General features: G+C 32.2%; 1 protein-coding gene across 2 annotated transcripts in view; it reads left to right on the plus strand.

The window, feature by feature from the left end:
• The window catches only part of LOC139488329 (uncharacterized), a 45,775-nt gene extending 19,642 nt beyond the window's left edge, over nt 1–26,133 (plus strand). The window contains exons 3-10 of one of the 2 annotated variants that reach the window (XM_071273863.1): nt 8,822–8,940; nt 11,309–11,397; nt 12,502–12,759; nt 13,355–13,586; nt 15,138–15,210; nt 15,683–15,787; nt 16,605–16,724; nt 24,970–26,133. In XM_071273863.1, coding sequence (XP_071129964.1) covers nt 8,822–8,940; nt 11,309–11,397; nt 12,502–12,759; nt 13,355–13,586; nt 15,138–15,210; nt 15,683–15,787; nt 16,605–16,724; nt 24,970–25,056 — 1,083 coding nt within the window. In that variant the 3' untranslated portion in view covers nt 25,057–26,133. Of the gene's footprint in view, nt 1–8,821; nt 8,941–11,308; nt 11,398–12,501; nt 12,760–13,354; nt 13,587–15,133; nt 15,211–15,682; nt 15,788–16,604; nt 16,725–24,969 lie in introns of both variants that reach the window. The other variant, XM_071273864.1, reaches the window with a different exon arrangement.
• Nucleotides 26,134–26,565: the final 432 nt, after the last annotated feature.

The following is a 26,565-nucleotide window of genomic DNA, read 5'->3' on the forward strand; positions in this document are numbered from 1 at the left end:
TTGATTTGTCAACTTCTTCGTGCCAAAACAAACTATGCAATCAGGAATTTGTTTGTATATGTATTACTTGACAATTACTGACATCCGGAATATTATCATTTTATGATAGTCTAACTGGGTTTCTGAAAATTGAATTATCAGAGATTAGACTTTGGACTTCCATCTACTTAGGTTTTACGTTGGGTAGGACGAGAAACTAGTTTTGCAAAAAAAAAACAAAAAAAAAACACAAGAGAATTCAAAAGTCAGCATAAAAATCACCAGTCAGAAAAAGAGGCAATGTATAGGCAAATAACCCAAGTGAATTCAAAAGTCAACATGAAAACGATGTAAGGACAAAACACAAGATAGAAAACTCAAAACTGAGCATCAAGCAACCCTATTGTCTCCAATTTCGTCTCAAAGAGTTTTTGCAAACGGTTAAAAGCTTATATTAAAAATTTGCATATCCTAACTTTTGTTGCGTTGTATCTATACAATCAAGGTCAAATATACTTTCCTTTTATATGCTAGCTAAGGTTCTTAATTCTGAACATGGAACGTTACTGACATCATATTTTCGGGCACAGGACGTTTGCGCTATTTTACCTGTAAAACGATAGGACATTTGCGCTTCAAATACTATGGACATTTGTGCTTTAAATTTTTTTGATTCACCTGTATTAATTAATAGACCGGACATTTGCGCTTTACCTATAGTCACTGGGGTAAAGCTGATGACCGTAACTGCATTCACGGTCATCCCAAGATGTCGGATGAAAAATTAGGTCAGTTTCTGTATTGTCTGTTAAAGTGTTTCTATATCATTTTCTTTACAAATCATACATTGAAACGATGTAAATTTATAAAAGAATCACTCGAAAATCACTAATTACTTCCGAGAAATGTGCATGAAACGGGAAATTCGATTTGAAAAAATCGTTAAGATGACCGTAAATCATAATCAAAATATTTTCAAGATGACCGTAACATAAAACAAGGATGACCGTGATTGGTAAAAAGATGACCGTAACTTGTGAAGGATGACCGTAATTTGTAAAGACTGACTGTAATTCATATAGGACGACCGTAACGTTTATAGGATGACCATCAATTCTAAGAAATATCCGTATTGTATTCAAAGCTTTTTTGTTGAGTTTGTCGATCTCAATAAGGGCTCGGTTAGCGGATATAAAAATGTTTCATCAATTTCTTTTTAACCGGATTTTTGTGACAAAAATGTCGGTTATTGATTTGGAAATGTACGGCGGGCGGGCGTTCGAGCGGACGGGCGGGCGGCAATCAAATGTTGTCCGTGCATTAACATGAACCGTTCAACCAAAGCTTTTAAAATTTTAATATGTTGTTTCTTACAACTAAATGAAGGTCAAGTTCAATAATGGCGATTTTGACTTTTACCGTTCAGGAGTTATGGTTCTTGAAAGATTGAAAAATGGAGTTTCCAGTCGTGTCCGTGCATTTACGCATGCACTGTTCTACCTATTAAGCTTCCCAAATTTTGATATGTTGTTACTGATGACAAAATGGAGGTCAAGTTCAATAATGACGATTTTGACTTTTACCGTTCAGGAGTTATGGTTCTTGAAAGATTGTGAAATGGCGTTTCCATTCACGTTGTTGCATTTACTCATGAACCATTCAATCTAAGCTTTTCAAATTTTAAGATGTTGATACTGATGACAAAATGGAGGTCAAATTTGATATTGATGATTTTCACTTTCACCATTCATCAGTAATGGTTCTTGTGATATTGCCAGGACACAAATAAATATTAATAAATCCGGTTTGCTGTCGTTGTGACAGCCTCTTGTTTTGAACTATAATATAATTGGCCATATTTAGGATTTATAACAATGATAGTAAATTGCATATTTCTCGTAAACAATGAAATATTTATTGATATCGACGTTAAAATTTTAACACAAATTGACAGCGATACGACGAAAATTTGAAGAAACATGAATGTGTTCCTAGTACACGGATGCCTCATCTACACTATCATTTTCTATGTTTAGTGGACTATGAAAATGGGAAAAAACTGTAATTTGGCTTTAGAATTAAAAAGATCATACCATGTGTACTAAGTTTCAATTTTATTTAACTTGAAGCTGGACAAACGGACAAACAAACAGACGAACGGACGAACGTACGCACAGACCAGAAAAACATAATGCCAATAAATGGAGCATTAAAAACATTAATAATACATACGAATATTTGGTAATCGAGCCCATGTGTACGGTTCCAGAGGAAGCAGATTAAAATCTTAATTTGTCTTGATATATGCAGGCGGAAACACTTTTGAAATAGAACAAAATAATCGAAGCTCTGTGTTTATCGAGAAAGCGATAAATGTTAACTGTAATGTTTGATATAGTAACAAAATTTTAAAAAGTTAATAGAAACAAATAAAACGACTATTTTCTTATTTTAAAAACACCATTTGCATATGTTTTCAATGTATCTATTACATAGTAATGCAAAACAATAAGATATCAAGTCGACGACATGGTTCTTATCGGGGCCTTTTATAGCTGACTATGCGGTATGGGCTTTGCTCATTGTTGAAGGCCTTACGGTTACCTATAGTTGTTATGTTTGTGTCATTTTGGTCTTTTCTGGATAGTTGTCTCATTGGCAATAATACCACATTTTTTTTATATATAGTATCTAAAGTTGGATGTAGAAAATGCATAACCTCCGATTTTTTTTTTATCACGGACGGAGAACATATCAATCTTTTAGTTGAGAAATTTTCGTGTCTGCCCTTCCATTATGTGAATCAAGAAAAAATTCCCCAAAACAGGTAACGATTGTATCGAAAAGAGAAAAATCGAGTGCACCTTTTTATGTTAGGGCATGTTTGGGGTGTATATTTTGTCTTTAAAACGTACAAAGCAAGAGATTTTATATAGCATCTCACTTCAGATTCTATCATTATTATATATCAAAGCTACAGGTTGACTTTAAAACGTAAAAAAATGACAGTACGACAAGATGAAATATATGGGTCAAGTGAGATACCTATCTAATGAATCACATAAACAGAGCAGGTGTGTTCGAATAGCTATTTTTTTCATGATGAAAATGAATATCTTCGAAAAAATATGATTTTCTTGTGTGTGATAACTAGGGTTTATAATCTTCAACTACTGAAAATGTTTAGTCTGCCCTTCCAAGAAATATTTAATTAGAATTTTTTTAAATGCTTAAGATTTTTCAAAAATTCTATCTGACATCCGAACAGACAATATTTTTAAGTTGAATCAATGCAGACAAGATCATTTACTAATGCTCATTAGCTAGTAGATACATTTGTCTTTAAAAATATAACTGACATATAACGATCGATCGTAATGGTGCTATGTGGATAAATTTATCAGTTATCATATACAAATTGACAACGTTCCGCCTTGTGATACGCTTTTCGTACAACACTATTTTAAGGATCTGCTTTGCTGGAGCTCACCTTCACTAGTTTATTCGAATGATATTTTCAAAATATTTCTGTTATTTAATTTACACGACAAAATGAAAGACGATATAATATCAATGGGTGTACATGCAATTTTTTGGCATTTTTAAAAATGTGTATTTATTATATGTCATTAAAAGGAATCCCAGAAACAAACAAAAATCTTTTGTCGAGCAGTTGAAGGCTGTGCACCCCATTTTTAGCTCACCTGGCCCAAAGGGCCAAGTGAGCTTTTCTCAGCACTTGGCGTCCGGCGTCCGTCGTCCGTCGTCTGTCGTCCGGCGTCTGTCGTCCGTCGTCGTCTGGCGTCGTTAACTTTTACAAAAATCTTCTTCTCTGAAACTACTGGGCCAAATTTAACCAAACTTGGCCACAATCATCATTGGGGTATCTAGTTTAAAAAATGTGTCCGGTGACCCGGTCAACCAACCAAGATGGCCGCCATGGCTAAAAATAGAACATAGGGGTAAAATGCAGTTTTTGGCTTATAACTCAAAAACCAAAGCATTTAGAGCAAATCTGACATGGGGTAAAATTGTTCATCAGGTCAAGATCTATCTGCCCTGAAATTTTCAGATGAATCGGACAACCCGTTGTTGGGTTGCTGCCCCTGAATTGGTAATTTTATGGAAATTTTACTGTTTTTGTTTAATATCTTGAATATTATTATAGATAGAGATAAACTGTAAACAGCAATAATGTTCAGCAAAGTAAGATTTACAAATAAGTTAACATGACTGAAATGGTCAGTTGACCCCTTTAGGAGTTATTGCCCTTTATAGTCAATTTTTAACCATTTTTCGTAAATCTTAGTAATCTTTTACAAAAATCTTCTCCTCTGAAACTACTGGGCTAAATTAATCCAAACTTGGCCACAGTCATCATTGGGGTATCTAGTTTAAAAAATGTGTCTGGTGACCCGGTCAACCAACCAAGATGGCCGCCATGGCTAAAAATAGAACATAGGGGTAAAATGCAGTTTTTGGCTTATAACTCAAAAACCAAAGCATTTAGAGCAAATCTAACGGGATAAAATTGTTTATCAGGTCAAGATCTATCTGCCCTGGAATTTTCAGATGAATCGGACAACCCGTTGTTGGGTTGCTGCCCCTGAATTAGTAATTTTATGGAAATTTTACAGTTTTTGGTTATTATCTTGAATATTATTATAGATAGAGATAAACTGTAAACAGCAATAATGTTCAGCAAAGTAAGATTTACAAATAAGTTAACATGACTGAAATGGTCAGTTGACCCCTTTAGGAGTTATTGCCCTTTATAGTCAATTTTTAACCATTTTTCATAAATCTTAGTAATCTTTTACAAAAATCTTCTCCTCTGAAACTACTGGGCCAAATTAATCCAAACTTGGCCACAATCATCATTGGGGTATCTAGTTTAAAAAATTTGTCCGGTGCCCCGGTCAACCAACCAAGATGGCCACCATGGCTAAAAATAGAACATAGGGGTAAAATGCAGTTTTTGGCTTATAACTCAAAAACCAAAGCATTTAGAGCAAATCTAACAGGGAGGTAAAATTGTTTATCAGGTCAAGATCTATCTGCCCTGAAATTTTCAGATGAATCGGACAACCCGTTGTTGGGTTGCTGCCCCTGAATTGGTAATTTTAAGGAAATTTTACAGTTTTTGGTTATTATCTTGAATATTATTATAGATAGAGATAAACTGTAAACAGCAATAATGTTCAGCAAAGTAAGATTTACAAATAAGTCAACGTGACCAAAATGGTCAGTTGACCCCTTTAGGAGTTATTTCCCTTTATAGTCAATTTTTAACCATTTTTCGTAAATCTTGGTAATTTTTTACAAAAATCTTCTCCTCTGAAACTACTGGGCCAAATTAATCCAAACTTGGCCACAATCATCTGTGGGGTATTTAGTTTAAAAAATGTGTCCGGTGACCTGGCCATCCAACCAAGATGGCTGCCACGGCTAAAAATAGAACATAGGGGTAAAATGCAGTTTTTGGCTTATAACTCAAAAACCAAAGCATTTAGAGCAATCTGACATGGGGTAAAATTGTTAATCAGGTCAAGATCTATCTGCCCTGAAATTTTCAGATGAATTGGACAACCCATTGTTGGGTTGCTGCCCCTGAATTGGTAACTTTAAGGAAATTTTGCTGTTTTTGGTTATTTTATAGATAGAGATAAACTGTAAACAGCAATAATGTTCAGCAAAGTAAGATTTACAAATAAGTCAACATGATTGAAATGGTCAATTGACCCCTTTAGGAGTTATTGCCCTTTATAGTCAATTTTTAACAATTTTCATAAACCTTGTGTCCTTTGTTGAATATTCACATAGACCAAGGTGAGCGACACAGGCTCTTTAGAGCCTCTAGTTTTTTATTATGCTTGTAAGGTGTCATTTTATCGCGCTTTTGTGGCATGTTTTCCCTTCCTGTTCATTTGCATGTCTTTTGGCAATCATTTAATACAAAAAGATAGTTATATAATTACGGATATTTCTTAGAATTGAGGGTCATCCTTTAAAAGTTACGGTCATCATTTACAAATTACGGTCTTCTTAATAGCAGTTACGGTCAGCCTTGTTATGAATCGCTGATTCTGTTACGGTCATCTCGATTGTGATTTACGGTCATCTAGGCGATTTTTTCAAATCGAATTTCCCGTTTCATGCACATTTCTCAGAAGTTATTAGTGATTTCCGAGTGATTCTTTTATAAATTTACATCGTTTCAATGTATGATTTGTAAAGAAAATGATATAGAAACACTTTAACAGACAATACAGAAACTGACCTAATTTTTCATCCGACATCTTGGGATGACCGTGAATGCAGTTACGGTCATCAGCTTTACCCCAGTGATAGTCGTCTTCCTGTAATTTTGATGAGATGTAACCATTACGTTAATAAATTTAATTTATATGTGTCATCAGGACGACAAATGGTCCAGAATCTTTAATTCTTTAATATTCGATTGTTATAACAATATATTGTTGCGTTTAATTGGAAAAATGATATGAGGTTAAGTGCACACGAGACAACATTCACGAGATTCCCTCGATAAGAAATATTTAGCAAAAAAAAAAGGAAAACTATATAATACTATTTGATTCGAAGTAATCTTAGTGTAAATCAAATTACAATATCAGTTACAAACGTTTTTGATGGCAAATATGCAGGCGTTATCAGCAAATTACATAAAAATATGGTGAGGTCTACGGTACAGTAACCTATAAAATAATGTTTTCATTTTCTGACAGATACTGTAGCATAACAAAATTGAAAAAGCCCCGAAACCTTCTATCATTTATGGGTAGACTTGTACCCATATTTTGACTATTATATTTATTGTGTCTGTTTATTTAACGCATCAATGTAAAAATATCGGAAATTGATGAGACTGTCATTACAAAAGTGAGAGGGTTAGCGCTATAGAACCAGGTTTAATCCACCATTTTCTACATTTGAAAATGCCTGTACCAAGTCAGGAATATGACAGTTCTTGTCCATTCGTTTTTGATGCGTTTTGTTATTTGATTTTGCCATGTGATTATGGACTTTCCCAATTGATCTTCCTCTAAGTTCAGTATTTTTGTGATTTTACTTTTTACATAGATAAATTCAGCCGTATTTGACGTGAAACTGTACTTATGTATCCCGTCATACTTTGAACCACACCATTATTTTATTTATTATTTTTACTGTAAGTCTGTTTTTTGTTATATCTACTTTACGTGAGTCTGTATTTATGTATGCCGTCATACGACAAAATTATTTTTATGTCTACCTGTGCGAATTTCAAACGCGCAATTTTACACCAGTAATGAAAACCTTCTTTCATTTATGGGTAGACTTTACATAGATAAATTCAGCCGTATAAGAAAAGCAAAATGAGAATGTTAAATTTGATGTATGCCTTTTTGTGCTACTTTGTTACATTTGTTGTTTATGTAGTGATATTAAGATGATAACACAATATTGACTGTTGTACCCCTATTTTTGACATTTTTACTCTTTGAGTATGTTTGTTTTGTTCATCCATCGTTGACAATGTAATGGAATTTGATGCGACTGTCATACAAGTGAGAGGTTTAGCTAGCTATAAAACCAGGTTCAATTCACCATTTTCTACATTAGAAAATGCCTGTACCAAGTCAGGAATAGGACAGTTGTTATCCATTCGTTTGATGTGTTTGGACTTTTGATTTTGCCTTTTGATTTTTGATTTTCCTTTTTGAATTTTCCTCGGAGTTCAGTATTTTTGTGTTTTTACTTTTTAGACAATTTTTAAATGAAACAATGTACTGTTTTTATTTTTTTGTGCTATTCATATACCTACAAATGTACCGTAAGCCACTCTTTCCTACATGTTTGATATAACTATAATGTTTTATACTTTTTTAAAGTTAGTAATCTGATATCCAGACCAATTAACACTAAAATGACGTTTGAACAAAAACCCAGTGTTGACATTTAATAAATTTGGACTATTAACATACAAAATTCATTTTTCATTTTTTATAATGATTCTTTTATGATGCACTTGAATAGTTATACCCGAAACTGTACGTATTATTTAGTGAAAAAAAATATCAATTTTACATAAATTTTACATCTATGTTTATCAATAATTCATGTAAACTAGAAAATGTACTTATTGATTTAATTATCATTATTATTGTCAATGAAATCATCAGTAAAAAAACGTTTATATTTTTATTCTTAATGATGCGGACAGAAACGTTTGAAATATGATTCCTGAGGAATTACAAATATATAAATTAATATGCACTGAACTTTATAGCTTTCTATACGGTATTGTGGGTTATACTGTTTGTTGAAGACCTTAAGTGAGCTAGTTTTGCTACATCATTAGGTTATATGTGGATAGTTCTCAAATTGAAAATCACAACACATCTTCTCATAGTTTAACTAAACAAAAACATTCAATACATTAAAACGTGTAAACCAGCTGCAATTGTTAGAACCTGTTCTAAGTCAGGAATAATGTGATGTTCAGTAGTTGTCGTTTTTTGAAGATGTCCATACGTGTTTCTTTTTTTTCGTTTTTTTTTTATATAGATTATTATATACCGTTGCTTTTTCCGTTTAAACGGTTTTACACTAGTAAATTTGGGACTCTTTGTAGCTTGCTGTTCGGTTCGAGTCAATGCTTTGTGTTGAAGATCATTTTTTGACCTATACTGGTTTACTTTTATGAATTGTGACTTGGATGGAGAGTTGTCTCATTGACTCTCATACCATATCTGCTTATATCTTAATGTACATGTTCACTAAATATAGATATAAGGTCAAATAAATGTCAGAGTTAAGTATCGTATACTTTCTGTTGTAGCTAGTCAGTGCCAAATCAGATTCGGTTGGTTGTGCTCTAATTAAATGTCCGAGGATGATAGAAAGTAAGAAAACAACCAATTACAATATGAACTATTTCATCTGTTTCTACTCGCCAAAGTAAGTATAATAAGCTGTAACAAAACTATTTTAGTAAGTATAATAATAACGCTGTTGAATCGAATAGTCTTTTTTTTTTCTATAAGAAAGGTTAAATACGACCATTGTATGTATTAAAGAAAGTGGCAAAAGATATCTGCAGGATATGCAAACTCATATGTCGGAGGCAAAATTGAACTGAAAATGTCAGTGTAAAAAAAAACTACGAATATCCAGTACAAACAACACAACATACATTGTATGAAACGAATGACTGGACTGAGCAACACGAACCCTAACAATAACCAAGGATGATCTCATGTGCTGCGGAAGGTTTGCAGATTCTGGTCAAGTTATAAAAACAATCTGGCGATACGTCTAAATAAGTAGGTCTCATTCGACATAACAAACATTGAAACATATCTGTCGTCATCTGCATATCAACAGATATTCTATAACGGTCAACCAAGTCATGATGTCGTTCATAAAATTTTAGAATTGATAATTTTAATTTCACCACTTCCGGGAACAGCAGGAAGGAAAACATATATGAAATTGAAGCTCCGGAATATCATATCAACTGGTAGATATGTACTCGATATGCAGGTTCTGTTCGAATGCTGCTACATAGAAATTAAAAGTTCAATATTAGGAATTGTAGTCAGATACACAATCGGTCGTTTTTAAATTTAATAATCATTATGTACTAATGAAATTGTGTATCCTAAATAAACTGCAAGATATTTATATACTTCGTTTTTAAAGTTATTATCGGTCATAATCATGTTACAATAATGTTGATAACTGACGGATTTTTTTTTTATTTGGGAAAAAGAGGGGGGATGCTCATATTTCGACTCGAGCACTCATTGTTTCGTAGAATAATTCGAAAAACACTTTTTAATATCATAATTAAAAAGTAAAACACGTTACGTTTAAAAAGAGACATCTTTTCGTGCAGCTACATAAAATGACCTGAAGTCTAGACTATCCAAATTCTCTTTTTTTTTGGATATCGGTCTTAATGATGTATTTGGGTTACGTGTCAAAATCAAAATCTGACAAGAAGTTATAAAAATGCGCTTAAGGGGGCAAGTTCAACCGAAACTGATATCACTTAAAGTGAATATATCTGGTCCATAAATCAAAACAAGTTATCAAAGAGAATAGCAAATGTTGCAGAAGTACTGTTATTTTGGCGTTAATATGGCTCTACAATATGTCACCGAAAAGCACGATAGCTTGTGATCTCGACCATGACGAGATTTAAACAAACGAATTGAACACTCTCCAATATTCTGAAAACATAAACTTTGTTCTTTTTTCTAACCTGCAAACATATAAAGTTTATATTTGAAATTTTTGACATTATATTGAGAAATGCAGTTTGCTTTTTTCTCTTGTATATTTAAACTTAACAGTTCTTAGGTTTTACATTCAACGAATAACTTTGAAGATTAAGATAATGACAATTTATACAGTACTTGTAGAGAAATCATTGTTGAGAGGCTACAAAACACATGTCCGGAATTGCTCTAGATATAAGCTTATGGCGATTACAAGAAATGAGATACATGTAGTCATATTGTAAGAAAAACATACACTTATCTAAACAAGGGCGGGTTTATTAAATTACTGTCATATTACTACAACAGCTTGTTATTCATCCTGTGCATCAACATATTTTAGGGTTACTTAAATAAACTATAATTTATAACAAATATCATATATGATACAGATAAATAAATGTAAAATCTTATTCACTACCTTTCCAGAATTTATTCATCCATGCAATGCTTCCATGTGCATAGTAGAATTGTGTTTATCTAATTCGGGTTTTGATTCATGCATATATGAGAACCGTATTGCAAGATAAAGACGATTAAATATAAAAAAAAAGAAAGATGTGGTATGATTGTCAATGAGACAACTCTCCACAAGAGACCAAAATAACACAGAAATTAACAACTATAGGTCACCGTACGACCTTCAACAATGAGCAAAGCCCATACCGCATAGTCAGCTATAAAAGGCCCCTAATAACAATGTAAAACAATTCAAACGAGAAAACTAACGATCTTATTTATATATATATAAAAAAATGAACGAAAAACAAATATGTAACATATAAACAAACGACAACCACCGAATTACAGGCTCCTAAATACTATTTGGAGCAAAGGGTATTTTTGAATGCCACTGAAATATGAGAGCTATTTGGTTAACAACAGTTCTTTGGCTGGACGTCTTGCTCTGGGTTTTTTTTGGCATGCAGGTAGTGCGATTTTCTTTAGCACATGTCTTGCATTTATATTTCTAGATTTATGAATATATCAAATGCAAAACAGTCTGTTGGAATTATAACACCTGATTTGACGTTTATTTTCAGAGTAGAATTAGATAAACAACCTTTTACATATGGCAGGAAATGTTCAGCATGTCCACAAGGCTATCACTGTAAACGAAAAATGTGCACAAGTAAGAAATAAAATATGTATCAACTGGAATATTAAAGGTTTTTATAAGGATATTTTTAACAGATCGTCAACTTTTATATTGAAATGATTGATTCCAGTGGCAAATATATTAATTACTATGATTTTTTTTTCAGATAGGATATATCTAAATTAAACTATCAATTGAAAAAATCTAAAGAGTCGATCGACATTTTTGGTGTAAGAATAGTTCATTAGCTTATTACCGATTTAATTATGTTGTTCACACTTTTTAAACAAATTTCTTCCCTTAGTCAATCGTAATAAAATTAACGGTACCAATTTTCTTGCACCAGATGCGCATTTCGACAATACACGTAAACTGTTTCTATACCGGACAAAATTGGCTTTTGCCAAAGCAAAGCTTGGGGAATTGAAAGTGATGTATCGGCGGTTAAAATAAAGGCATTAGTAGTATACCGCTGTTCAAAACTCATAAATCCATGGATAAAAACAAAATCGGGGTAACAAACTTAATTTTCATGGAAAATAATGTCTTTATTTTTCTGATTTCATAGGTATTTATTTCGCTTTAAAACAAATTAATGTTATTAAAAGATTTGAAGACCTTAAATATTACTCACAGGAATATGACAGTTGTTGTCTATTCGTTCGATGTGTTTTATCATTTTATTTTGCCATTTCCGTTTCAAATTTTCCTCGAAGTTCAGTATATTTGTGATTTTACTTTTCACATTACGCACATATAAATTTGCTCTTTCTGCTACATTTTTGTAGCTCTCCATTGTAAATATAAACAATTACGGGAATTGGCAAATAGACGATTCATAACCAATACAAAAAAAATTATATTTGTCATAAATGTAATTTGTATATTACACTTTAAGAGATACATGTAGGTTTGTTGCTTACGTGCAGTATTCACAAAGAATTTGTCAATTATTATAGCAGTTCCTATGTTTGTAAAATAAGATTTTTTTTATCTAAGACATTAACTGTTAAATGTAGAAAGCATTATGTTTAATGAATTCGGGAGAGTTAAAAAGAATATTTGGAGAGTTAACGTTATTGTTACATGTACTCATGATAACTGTATGTGTTTTTCTCTCACTCCTTCTAAAAACAGAGAAGAAATGGAAAAAAATCAAGCACAGTGGTAATGTGATTAAGGAAAAATTACCAGAAAGAAAACTGAGTATACCAACAGCCAATGTCATCATTCGGGAAGACTCTAGAGGTTATATGCCTCACAAAAACACATCGAATGACCAGACAAATGTATTGTTACCAATTCCTCCTGCAGCACTGACGGGGAGAGAGGCTAGTGAAAAGGTGTTTAATGGTGGAAATACTGAGATAAAAGTAACACCACGGAGGAGAAGAAGTAAGATTTGCATATCTAACTTTTTATCATATCTGTTACAATAATAAAAACCTAATGTGTTGTTTCGTTTTAATTCTAACCTGGGACTATTATACTAGTCCCAGTTCTAACTAACTAAAATTGAAATTGTTTTTTAACATACGTTGCTAATAAAAACATTAAGCTTAGTAACTGATACCAAATGTACGCATGAAAAAAATGTATATTAACTATTTTTTTGCTAAATTTCATACATTAAGTTTTACTTCAAGAACAAACATTTCTCAAATTACGATCCTTTTTTAAGAAAATATGATTAAAAATCAGTATTCAAAAAGAATACGTGCTGACTGACAATAAAAAACATTAACCACTAATTGAGTTTAAAGAATGATCAAATTTATCTTTTAGAAGTTTAAAAAAAACCCAGACAAATAAGCAAATTTAAAATGCTAAATTAAGAGTTTGAATGCTGTTTTACTTTTAAAATGACTAATATACTTGCATAGATTAACAGCCGGATCGCTGGAAAACCAGCACTTTAACTTTTTACTAAAAATTGAATTTTAACACAATGTTCAATTTTATGAATGCATACACGAATTTATTCCACTAGTGAAGCGACAATCTAGCAGACGATACTCATCATACGACGATTACCTACGTAGAGAAAGACTACGTCGGGAGAGAGAACGAGCACAACAATTATATGAGCGTGAACAGCTAAAACGCCAAAGAGAGGAACTAGCAGCCCATCAAAGACGTAATTCAAGACCTTCTGCACAAATACGAAGACGACCGGCTCAAACCCGAAGAAGAGAGTCACAAAGAATAACGGCACCAGGCGAGTCGTGGCACGCCTGCTTGCTCTGATATGCATTTTTTCCCCTCCATAGCTAGAATTATAGCCGCCTTTTTAGATCGAGGGTGTATTATTTGTAATTTGATATAACCAGAATGATTGAAGGAGTTTCTTGTATATTATACTCAAGTATGCATTGTAGCACTATTAGATTATGCTTTGCACGCTAAGTTAAATGGATAAAAAAGAAATGCTGCTCGGCATGAGTTTTAAAGTCAACATATATTAGAATGCATCTTTCTTTCTTTAATGAATTGCATGAATAGACATCTATATCTTTCATCTCTGAAAAAAAAGTCTAGATTCGGTTTGAATTTTTAGTTATTCATAGTTTTATTTGTCTTTCTTAATGTTGCAACATGGGTTAATTTCCAACCCTTTAAATCATTGTATGTTCCTGCTTATAAGAACAGTCATATGTACATTTTAACTTTTAATCAAGTATGCATGTAGTAGTAAAGTTTATGGATAAAATCCTTTATATATTATATGTCTGATCAAACTTGACAATAGGATATGCTTGCTGCATTTTGCATAAAATATGAATTTTGTTGGAATTGTAATTTTTTGTTTTGTTTTAACAGTTTATGTTTACTTTTAGCTCACGTATATTCATATTAGAAACATATATAGTGTCCATAATAATGGCATCCTACTAAATTTCGATTGGTTGATTATCTTTGTTCGTGTTCTTTTCATAACGTTAAGTGGACAACCTTTAATGCATATTAAAAAAAAAATTGCGGCCGGAATGAAGAGTACAAAACTTTGATTTTCATAAGAAAAGGAGGATATGCTTGATAGGTGCAGAAAAAAAAAACAAGTAACAGGCTATATTATTCCAGCTTACGATTTGTCAGACACATCAAGATATCATTCAGAAAAATGAGGGACATAACTCATGTTACATGTCGTTGCATTTGTTAAAAATGACCAATGAAGCTTGAAGGTATAAAAAACAATTTACATCTACAATCTCAATATATATATTCTATGGCTAACTTTTTGTTAACAATGAAGATTCTATAACACGAACAATAGTGTACGTACGTGTTAGTGGGAGATAACTAATAGAAAATATTTGGTGAATCAGGCTGATAAACATTTTGCGATGCAAAAAAAAAACCAACAAAAACAACAAAAAACCCCACATAAACAGGGCTTAAGGAGAAAATAATATCCAGAACAAATTCACATGGGATCTCCACATACGAGTAGAAAGACACAATGAATCATATCTTATATACAATTATCTTAATATATAAAATGTACGAACAACAGGGATATACTGTCTATCTTCCTTAATTATATTATTTGTAACTTTGAATTTAACATTAACATCATGTGTACTTGCAGTGTGTATAATACAAACGTTTAAATTAATTTATGCGGTCTATATATCACTATGACCTATCCTACATTTTTGCTTAAATTATATTCGATTGTTAATTTGATAGTTTTTTTACCATTTCCGAAACACGTAGATTATTTTCTTTTGATTGCTTTGTAAATTATAATTTTCTGTTGAAACAGGTAGTGTTACAGTAGAAGAACAGAATTATTTAACACAGGCACATAATCTTTTGCGAGGGAGCCAGATGACAAAATTGGTAGGGGTATAAAAGAGTAAACATGGGATGAATATTAAGAAGAAATTATTGATTTATGTATTGGTCTTTTTTTTCAATGAATAGGAAGCAGAAACATAGAAAGGATATTATACAAAAAATGAAACCAAAAATGACAAACAATATTGCGGCCAAATAGAGATAAATGAGAAAAAGGCATACTACAAAAAGACATAACAAATTATCTAGTCTGAGAGTTATAAAAGGAGGTTGATATATCACAAAACATATTAAACTCGGCCGCATTTGTTAGGCTTGTATGTACTTTTTTAAATTTTGGTTCATCTATATGTTTTTGAGTTTTGTGTAAAGTCTTTTTTCGCTAAACTAGTATAATATTTGTTATTGTTTGAACAGGGCCCAGTTGAAGCCCGTCTCCAGGTGACTGTTCTTTGACTCCGCTCTTGTGTTATCATATACATGTACTTTGTATTTTGTATTTTGTATTTTTCAGAAATGGAGTAGATACCTTCAGCGATGGGCGGATTACGTTATACGATGTGTGGTTGAATATCCTGGTCCTATCACAACATACACTAACTTCGGAAAAATTTCAAATGTATGTTTTAAATTTTATAAAGCTCTGATGTTTAAAACGATAACTGCAACTGACCTCTTAAACGATACTTAGTTAACAATACCTTTCTTATTTTACACGTTTTTCTCTTTTCATCGATATTTAATTAGGTGTATATTCTTCCGGTACATTAAAGTTTTAACAAATGAAACCTGGTTGCAGTACTCATTTTAAAGTTTTCCAAATAAATTTTACAAATTGAACGACATAGGCTTCAGAAATGATATTATTAAAGCCAGAACAATATCCACTAAGAATGAAAATCGTAACGTTCTGTTCTTATGGTCACTCATGTCTTTAATAAAATCATGTCCACATTTCATGAAATCTGAACCGTTTGATTGGCTGAAGCATTATGAGCTAATTATTTTATCAAAAAGCTCAAAACAGAGACACATTTGACCAGGTTAATGCAAAGTCAGTTTCCCTCAAAGATTATAATTTCATTGATCATCCAAAATGTGGTACGTAATTGTGGTGTTAAATAAAAGGGAACATAATTAAGCAAATACACAGCTTACGCAAATTATTATTTTTTTATTTATTTAAAAAAGAATACAATAATATGTGTGACTCCCAATGTTTGAAGAATTGCACACAGGTAGCCGGAGAAACACCACCATTTAATATACGAAAAATTAACATACCAAATATTAGAAACCATTCACTGTATATCGCAATCTTACTTTGATACATAACTTTACACACACGTGCAATATTTTACTGAATTTATTATTTCAAAGCTATTTCGTCACACGTTTTCCTCTGTCTTTCTAACTACTTTATATTTCAATTTTAGGGCGGCAATATTTATAACATCGTCTACAACTGGGGAAATGAAGGATATAATGTAAATAAAAAACTTGTGTCAGGTTGCAGAACACCTGCCGACAGAGAAAGATGTAATCATAATGTTATTGTAAGTTTAGTAAATCTGAAGAAATGTAGACAAGACAAGACAAGACAAGACAAATACTTTATTAAAGTCTCACCACTTGTTACATATAAAATATACAGCTTTTTAAAACACAAATTAACAACAAGAGCCACTCTATAAAGAGTTATGAGAGACTATAAAACAATTTTTCTTAAATTATAATACAAATACAACTTAAGTTAACTATCATGAATATAAAATACATTTTCGCTTTATTAAAATTTCATAGCAGATTTTGGCAGTATAAAATATCATATTTTCATTTGTAAAAAGAAATATAAATTTCTCATTCTCAGACATATGTAAAAAATTCTCATCAACAATACTAGCATGATTAAAAATAACATTACGAATATCTGAATATACAGGACATTTTAACAAAACATGTTTTTCATCTTCAACGTCATCAGTACAGTTAAAACATGATCTATTTTCTATATTAATATTCTCATAACGACCAGTTTCAATTCTAATTGGTGCTACACCACATCTAAATTTTGCTAAAGCACTCCTGTATCTACCTGGTATATTAAAAATTAAATAATTTTCTACGCCATATACATTTTTGAACATTCTATATGTACGTAATTTATTTTTATCATCTGACATAATCTTGTCATAATCTTGTCATACCATTCTTCCTTAAATTTTGCAAAACATACATTTTCAATATTCTTAACTAACTTGAAATCCTTGTTCAAAATAGCACCATTGCACAAATATTCCATATCAAGTTCTTTAAACTTATTTATCCAATTTTTTACTTTTTTACATGTGTTACCCCATATAAACACTTTTTTATTTACTCTATCATCATTCATTTTATTAAAACGTGTCCAGTTTCTAAAAACACTATTCCACTGTTTGATTTTACAAGGCATCCAGCCCATGTCACCATACAAAGACATATTAGGCGTGTATTTTCCTACACCCATGAAAAAACGCATGGCTCTGTTTTTAATACTATTTATACATGAAAAATCACGTGTTCCCCATATAGAGGCACCATAATCTATTGTATGTTTGGTATTTTTGGTAAACTGAAGTTAATAAAAATCTAATAATTACAAAATCAAACTGCTATTTGCTAATAATTACAAAATCAAACTGCAATTTGCATTTCAGGAAAAAAGAATCTTTAATTAGAAAACAATGCACACTTGAAATTACATCATGTACCATACGTTCAATTTGAAACAAGGCTAAACACCACTGGGTCGATGCCACTGCATAATCCCCGAGGGTATCACCAGCCCAGTAGTTAGCATGAATATCAATTATATGGTAATTTTTTATAAATTCCCTGTTACAAAACGTTGAATTTTTCGAAAAACTAATATTTTCTTATTCCAGGAATAGATTACTTTGGCCGTTTTTGGTTTCTCAATGCTCTTCAACTTTGTACTTGTTTGGCTTTATAACTATTTTGATCTGAGCGTCACTGATGAGTCTTATGTAGACGAAACGCGCGTCTGGCGTATAAATTAAGTCCTGGTACCTTTGATAACTATAAACATTTAGCTTTTAAATAATATAATGTTTGTTGTCAGTTTTCGAGTTTGGCTGTTCCTCTGGTATCTTTCGCCCCTCGTTTAACACAAGTTTTTGATAAATAAGATCTGGTGGTGATGCAGGATTTAATATGTTAGTGTTTTCATGTGCTAGCAAGAATACTCTTTTGAGTGCATTAAAAAAAAATCGTTTAAACTACAAAAGTAAATGGCAGTTCAGTTATGCTAATTAACAATAATTTTTCTACTGTGCAGTACTTATTACTTAATTGTTCGTAAGACGCAATCCGAAAGTGAAAGTTGGACAAGTGCTAGCGTCTTAAACTACTTTCTTGTTTCAACTTATTTTTTGGGTAATAATATACATATGTATGGACACATTATTGTATCATAAAGACTATAATCTACATTGGCTAATTGTAATTGGGAAGGATTGAGATCTCACAAAACACGTTTAACCCCGTCACATTTTGTTACTTGTCTGTAGTCGGGAGCATCAGGACTTTTTTATTTTAATTTTAGTTCGTTTATGTTTATGACGTTTAGTATGACGTCCGTTTTAACTTAAGTATAGTACACATTTTTGTTTAGTGGGCAGCTGAAGTCGGCCTCCATGTACTGGATTTTCTCGTTGTGTTGAAAACCAATTGATGGCCTTCGGCTGTTTTTTTCTTTTTAGTCGGGTACTTGTTGTTTCTTTGATACATTCCAAATTTCCATTTCAATTTTAGAATGAAGGGAAAATGTCAACTTAGCTACCTGAATTCTTACTGTATGATGGACTTAGAATGAAATTCAAAACAGTGTAGCTGTGGCCATTGATTGACACATTAAAATCATCCATTGACTGGGACAATTTAGGTGAACGTTTGTATGTAACGACCAATGCTCACTATGTACTTTTTAAAGACACTTAAACTATGGGGTCACCAAAGGTTCTCAACACCTGAATAAAGTAATTCGAAAAATTAATCAGAAATAACACGATATTTTGATTTATATCAATTATATAAATCAAAACACAAAGGTTATTCCTGATTAATTTTTCGAATTATTTTATAATTAAAGGCGTTAAGAAACCTTTGATGACCCCACAGTTTAAATGTCTATCGTAGGTACGTCGTGAACAGTGGTCGTTACAGACAAACGTTCACGTAAATTGTCCCAGTCAATGGATGATTTTAATGTGTCAATCAATGGCCACAGCTACACTGTTTTGAATTTCATTCTATTATATAGCTTGCTTTGCACCTACATCAAAGTCTTTGTCATGATACAAGTTAATTACGGATATAATATTTAAGAAATCGAACGAAAGTTGTCTCCCTTCCTACAGAAATCGGTTAAATAAAGACTACAGTAGTTAACAGGGGTCTGTTGTTCAACTTGTGATTAAACTAATCATATGATTAATTTTAATCAGTCGTTAAAAGTTAATCGGATGATTAGTAAATGCAATGATTAAATTGCGTTGTTCAACTTATTTTAATCATTGTATTTACTAATCATTCGATTAATTTTTAATCATATGATTAAATTTGGGTAGTTAGCAAGTGTTTCCCACAATGCATTGTAAATCAGGGCCTACAAAACTTCCTTTGATGCATTAAATTATAACATTCTTCTTTTAAACTGGTTTTGGGTGCCAATAATTATTGAATAAATATCTTATAACATATTCATGTTTTTTCTTATGGAAACATAAAAATATTTTAGATATGTTTCCAGTTCAAAATGAAATATGCTTGAATGAAAAAATAGTTTCAGTGAATGCACTATATATAAGTAATCTCAAATTCAAAAGTAATATATGCATTTATTTACCATGAAAATGGTTTCGGGTGCATTTTGTAATAATCAGCATTTGCATTCCACTTTAAATTATGACTAGGGCCAGAGTTTTTCATGTTATTGCTCAAAAATCTTGGTATCTGAAATGATGAGGTCATGCAGGTGGTCGAAAAACCAACATTCATGCAATGAATAACTTGAAATCAGTTTGTTTCTTAATTATATTAAAAAATTTCAGTCGTTGTTGAAATAGTCTTATCATGCAACATGTGACTGTTCTAACTCAGAAGCAATGTCAGAGATTGTCTTCGGTCCTCAATCAAAATGCATCATTCATGACCATGATTTTAATGTCGGAATTTGGTGTTTGACAACAACGACAGTGTCCATGATTGCAATGATAATTCAGTTGAAGTCTTTGTTTTTACATAATGATTCCTCCAAATATCTGTTAAAATATTTGTTGTTAGTTAAGTCATACCTTCTACACATGCGAAAGATACGCTTTTGTTTATAAATGACGAAATAATTTGGAATAACGATCTCCATATTGACGCGTATGTGAAGGGTGCTTTCTTTCACGTCCGCATTTTATCAAGTATGGCATGCCAAGTTAACATTTCAGATCATTTTTACGGATGGTGTAGATCGTAATAAATAACAGAACTGTAATCGATTGCAGTTCACACTGCAAAAGAAGATACAGTGTGACAATTTTAAATATTCACTTGTGCAAGTGTAATGGCACAGTCCGAGAACCTTTTCAATAATTTTTTAAAACTGAAATAACAAATTGTTAGTTCTAGAAATTTTCATAAAGGGGGAGGGGCACTGACTGCCTTAGAGGGGGCCCGCTCCAATCATGCTACAGTGATTCCCTTTATATAATCAACCAAATTTTTTCTACAAAAGGGGGAGGGGGCCTGGGCCCCTGAAAACACCTCTGAAATAGTTCGTTCTGATGTTGTACTGTTATACCACTGTCCCAGGTTAGGGGAGGGTTGCGATCCCGCTAACATGTTTAACCCCGCCACATTATTTCTGTATGTGCCTGTCCCCAGTCAGGAGCCTGTAATTCAGTGGTTGTCGTTTGTTTATGTGTTCCATATTTGTTTTTCGTTCATTTTTTTATATATATATATAAATAAGGCCGTTAGTTTTCTCGTTTGAATTGTCTACATTGTCTTCTCGGGGCCTTTTATAGCTGACTATGCGTATGGCCTTCAACAGTGAGCAAAACTCATATCGAAGCATAAGGTATAAAAGACCTATAGATATGACAAATGAAGGCAGTAAAACAATTCAAAATAGAAATCAAAAGGCCTTATATATATTCATGAACAAAACTAAGAACGTAAAACAATAATATATATAGCAACAAACGACATGCAACAACTGAATTAAAGGCACATCCAAATGCGGATTTACGGTATACAAGTAGAAGATGTTTATTTGGTCCCTATTGGCCCGAGAACACAGTTATTTCGTGGAGCATTTCTTTTAGACAATAAATTCAAATTTAAAAAATTGCTCCTACTCTTTCTCAAAAAGATTTTTACAGTGTAGTGTACTACTAGTGAGACAAATAAGATCAAATTAATAGATTCTTCTACCAGCTCTAAATGACAGCTTCCGACGTAATAAAAATTGACCTTTTTTAAACTGACCAAATCACTACTTAACATAAAGATTCAGCACCCAAATTATTATAACATGTAATAACAGCCCCTACTTAATATTTCATGCATTAGATATCAAGAAATAAATTGTGAAAGTGTATCAAATACAAATGCAAGTTATACACTGTTCACTGTAGGGACTAACTAACGAAAATCAAAGGACGATAACTGTGTCCTTGAACCTATTGTGTGGTCTTTTTTACCATTTGATGAGATTGTGCTACAACCGAACAACAAAGATGGCTGCTCACTGTGAATAAAATAACTATGAATTATGATTATGTATCTATTTTTGTGGCAAAAAGTTTAGCTTCTTGTTTGAAATACATTCTCTTATTAAATTGTTCTCCGTTATATAAAGGCATGAAGTATTTGCCACTGGATTTTAACATGATAATTCACAAGATAACAAAAGAAAGGAAGAAAGACCAATCACAATTTGTCTATTTTTTTATTTTTAAATTAAACTGAAAAAAGATAAACCTTTCAAATAAAAAGTTCTTTATATAAAAATATTCCCTGGATGTGGAACTTTTGCTCCCTCTATTTTCAACACTAGAAATGAGGTTTTCCTGTGTACTTAAACTTCAAACCTTGCTTTCTAACTGATCTATTCAAGGACGTCATGACTGACAACAATTGTCTTTATAAAAAAAAAAATCTTCAGTGTCGTTATACGCATGCATGTAGTCTGCTTGAAGTTGATCCCCACCCGGACAGAAAGAAATAGCCCAACTCAAAGATGTTTATTATTAATATATTCCTGCATCAATTAATTTTTCACCTTGGGCTTACATAAGAATAAATACAGAATATAGAAAGTGAAACTAAAATTGAAAACATAAAGTCTGAAGTCACATAGAAGAGAAATAGATTTATGTTTTTTTGGGGGAAAACAGCCGGTGCCAGGGTTACCCTCTGTGTGTTCAAATATGCATGCCATATTTGCCACTGCCCCATGTCTGTTTTATGAATTCTGACCCTAAATTTTCCATCTGTTACAATTGCCAAGAATTCCTCTCTCAAAACTCCGGTGGACCTCCTACTGCACCCATTACCTGGATCCATTCGTAGATTTGATCCATTGTAAACGAAGTGAAATTAATTTATGAAAGAGGGACGAAAGATACCAAAGGGACAGTCAAACTCATAAATCGAAAATAAACTGACAACGCCATGGCCAAAAATGAAAAAGACAAACAGACAACAATAGCACACACAACATAGAAAACTGAAGAATAAGCAACACGAACCCCATCAAAAACTAGGGGTTGTCTCAGGTGCTCCGGAACATGACCTGCATGTACGTGTCGCCACTGAAGACCACAACAATATAACAAATGGTCAATATAAATTATCCGTGTTATTTTCTCTATGAGATATTTGCATGCTCTTTATTTTTTAATATTGATGCAATTTATGATAATTTATACTTATCATTTCTTACTCGGACTAACCAGAGAAGCATCTATAGATGAGTTGGAAGTTAAAAAAATCAAAGTATATTCTGTGATGATCTGGAAAAACAAGCACTAGTCACATAAATCATACATTGTTGTACCTCTCTCCCAACGGTGGTATAATACTTCTTTTGAAATATATCTGACACTCGAATATGAGATTTCCTAGATTCTAAAATTTAAACAGGTGCTTGTTTTTGTATATTGTGTCAGATAAAAAAATATGAGACATTTTATTGACTCAGTCTCTTAATAACCTAATCAGTAATACATGTAATATTAAACACTGATGGCAGTATATTTTCATTATAAATATTTGCAGTTGCGGATCCTAGGCCTAAGGGGGAGTCCAGGGGTTGGAATCCCCCTTTTATTTGACAATCAAAGTTTTTGAAAGGCGACGTGAGGTTTGAAACAACTCTTTTAATCTGGGCTACGTTGGAACCCCCTCCCCCCCCCCCCCCCCCCCCAAATGGCTGGATCCACCCATGATTTGGATCCTCATAGCTCATAAGCTTTACTAAATGGGAAAACAATATACACTTTTTAAAAACTCCGTGTAAAGATAAAAATCCTAAGGTCCGAGATATACGGGGACGAATTCACCCATCATAATTTACCTGCGTAAACAGTTAGGACTAGGTCAAGGGCGCTACTGAAACTGAAAGTGCTAATATTTGAACTTCGAAAATGGGGAAATTAGCAAAGACTTGCTTTGAAAATCAATTATGGCCTGTACATTAATGCTATGGTAACATTATTTATTTATGAAAGCTGTTCGTCATAATTTGCTGAATGGTTCCGCACAATAACATGTGGCCCGTCTCAGCCGTACGTTTAGTTTTTTTGCAATCAACACTGTCACTGAGCGGTAAAATACAAACAAAAAACTGCCGAAATGTGCAATTTCTCTCTGTTATCAAATGCCCATTGTATGTGTGCGTCCTATCCTTCGCCCTATCTTGTCAAATCTCTTTCCAATTTATGTTTCAACTCAACTCCTAGCAACTATATTGTGTTTCTTTCAAATATTAAGGTATTTTATGGCTGAAATCTCTTTCCAGGAGCTAAATATCTCTTAAACGCCTCATATTTCGAGGATAAAATAATTTTTGCATTGATACAGCAGCCATCTTGGATGCTTTAATCATATGATTAAAATTTAATACACCTCAAAGAGGTGGATTAAGTTTAACGACAGTTTTAGCCTTTTTAACGCAGCGTTAAAATTAACGACAAGTTGAACAACACACTAATCATATGATTAATTTTAATCGAATGATTAAGAAATTTTAACGACGCGTTAGCCCTAACGACAAGTTGAACAACAGACCCCTGATCTTCAAATCTCGTAAATAGATTTAAAAGAGAGAAATTAATGAAAAAAACAGGAACCGGGAGAATCGCTCGAATTTCGATATAAGTGACACAGGGCGCATCGACAGAGAAAGTTCTGCTTGCTATGCATAATATATCATCCGCCATGCGAATTCATACTTCACAATTCAATCGTGAATAAGATTTTAATACTCAGTCTATTGGATACAGGGAAGCAAGAGAGATTTTACTTTTAAACCTGGAGAAACTTAATGGCCGTTGTAGGTTAATATTGCATTTTTCTGAGGCTGTTCTTTTCGTTGTTGATGTAGCCCGTATTCACACATTTCTAACATCTTTGATAAATTAACTTGAAGAGAACATTAATATTATTTGTTTTCCACTTTGCATAATATCATTTTTGATTGATTGTTTGCATTTTATCGATGTTTTTCTCTACTATTTTTAGGTGAGAAACGAGTTTCTTCGAGAGTATGCTTGTGCTGCTAGAAATTGTCAGAGTGGAATAAGACAACTTACTTGCATTTATCGATAAAACTAGAAAATACCGAAATACTATAAAGAATCAAAATATATAATGTACTACCTTTTACTCACACATAATATTCAGGGATATATGACTTACATTCAATACTTGCATTTCTTTGTAAACTAAATAGTGATATTCATAATACGTTATTGTATTGCTTTTTGCGACAGTAATTTGTGACTAATATTGTAAGTTTACTAATGATTTTTTTTTATTATTCAAAACTTGTTCTTTAATGCAAAATGTATTTAATAGTATAATACTTTGTATCAGGTTGCGTGTGTATATTGAAAGAAAACTATTAGCATACATGTATCTATGTAAGTCAGTATATTTAAAAGTTGAAACTCGATTTTTTTTAGATGTTAAAAATGTACAGGTATTCATTTTATATTTATTCTTATGATTTCGATCGTATTTAAACAATAACTGCCAGACTGATTGTTATTTCTTAAATGTTGCAGTAATATCAGATGACCTGGAAATTCTTTTTAAACAGTAATATCAGATGACCTGGAAATTCTTTTTAAACATTTACAATCTTTTAGTTCAGGTTGTTTAAAATTGGTTCCATCGTGATTTTTACGTATCAAAATAGTAAATATAGAAAATAAACATCGAAATAACCTACAAATCTGTTTTGTAGATACAACATTACTAAATTACAAAGTAATTATTTGAATGTTTACATATTTATTACATAGAGATAAGTAAATAGAAACAAACAAAAACTAGTTTCACTGAACGGTGGATAATTTGACTTTTGATATTATCTTAGTGAAAAATTTATCAGAGTGTGAAGGATCAACCCTTCTTTAGTTATATGTACCCTTTTGGTACAGATCTCCTCGAAGATCTTTCAAACAAATGTGTGTGTGTAAAATTGCCAGAACATTTATCGTGTTGTGTTATATGCAAATCTGGGGTTTCTGCAAAATCCTGATTTGCGATTTTTATACATTGTGTAGTTGTATATAATATTAAAAAAGTATTTAAAAGATAGTTATGTATTAAAAAACAGTGATTATAAACATTTGTAGATATTGAAATACACGAAGCTTGAAATAAAAATTCTTGAAATTACAATTTGTTATTTTTTGTAGAAATATGAATGATATGATTTTATCAGAAAATCATATGATAGTGGTAAATGTAGAGAATTCACTATATCAGATTAGAGGGTTAAAATAGGTCTATCTTATCACAGTACAATGTAGTATATATGAATATATAAAGTATTTTGAGAGAAGAAATAATTGTTAAAAGTAAAACAACAATACCGAACTCAAAAGGTTAACTCATAACCTCTGAACAGCACCTCAGAACCAACCTGCACAAGGATTGTTCAAAGTCAAACACATGATAGCGAAACACAAAAACTTTGAGTGCACAAGTCATTGCTAATAAAACGTAATCAAGAAGAAAGTGTGCCATAATGCCAAAACTTGGTAGGCAAAGCATTAACCGTATTAAAAGGCTTCATTGGTAAATACTACCTGAGGATGTAAGACTTGT

The sequence above is a fragment of the Mytilus edulis genome, chromosome 9, assembly GCF_963676685.1.
Source record: "Mytilus edulis chromosome 9, xbMytEdul2.2, whole genome shotgun sequence".
In the NCBI taxonomy this organism is placed as follows: Eukaryota; Metazoa; Mollusca; class Bivalvia; order Mytilida; family Mytilidae; genus Mytilus; species Mytilus edulis.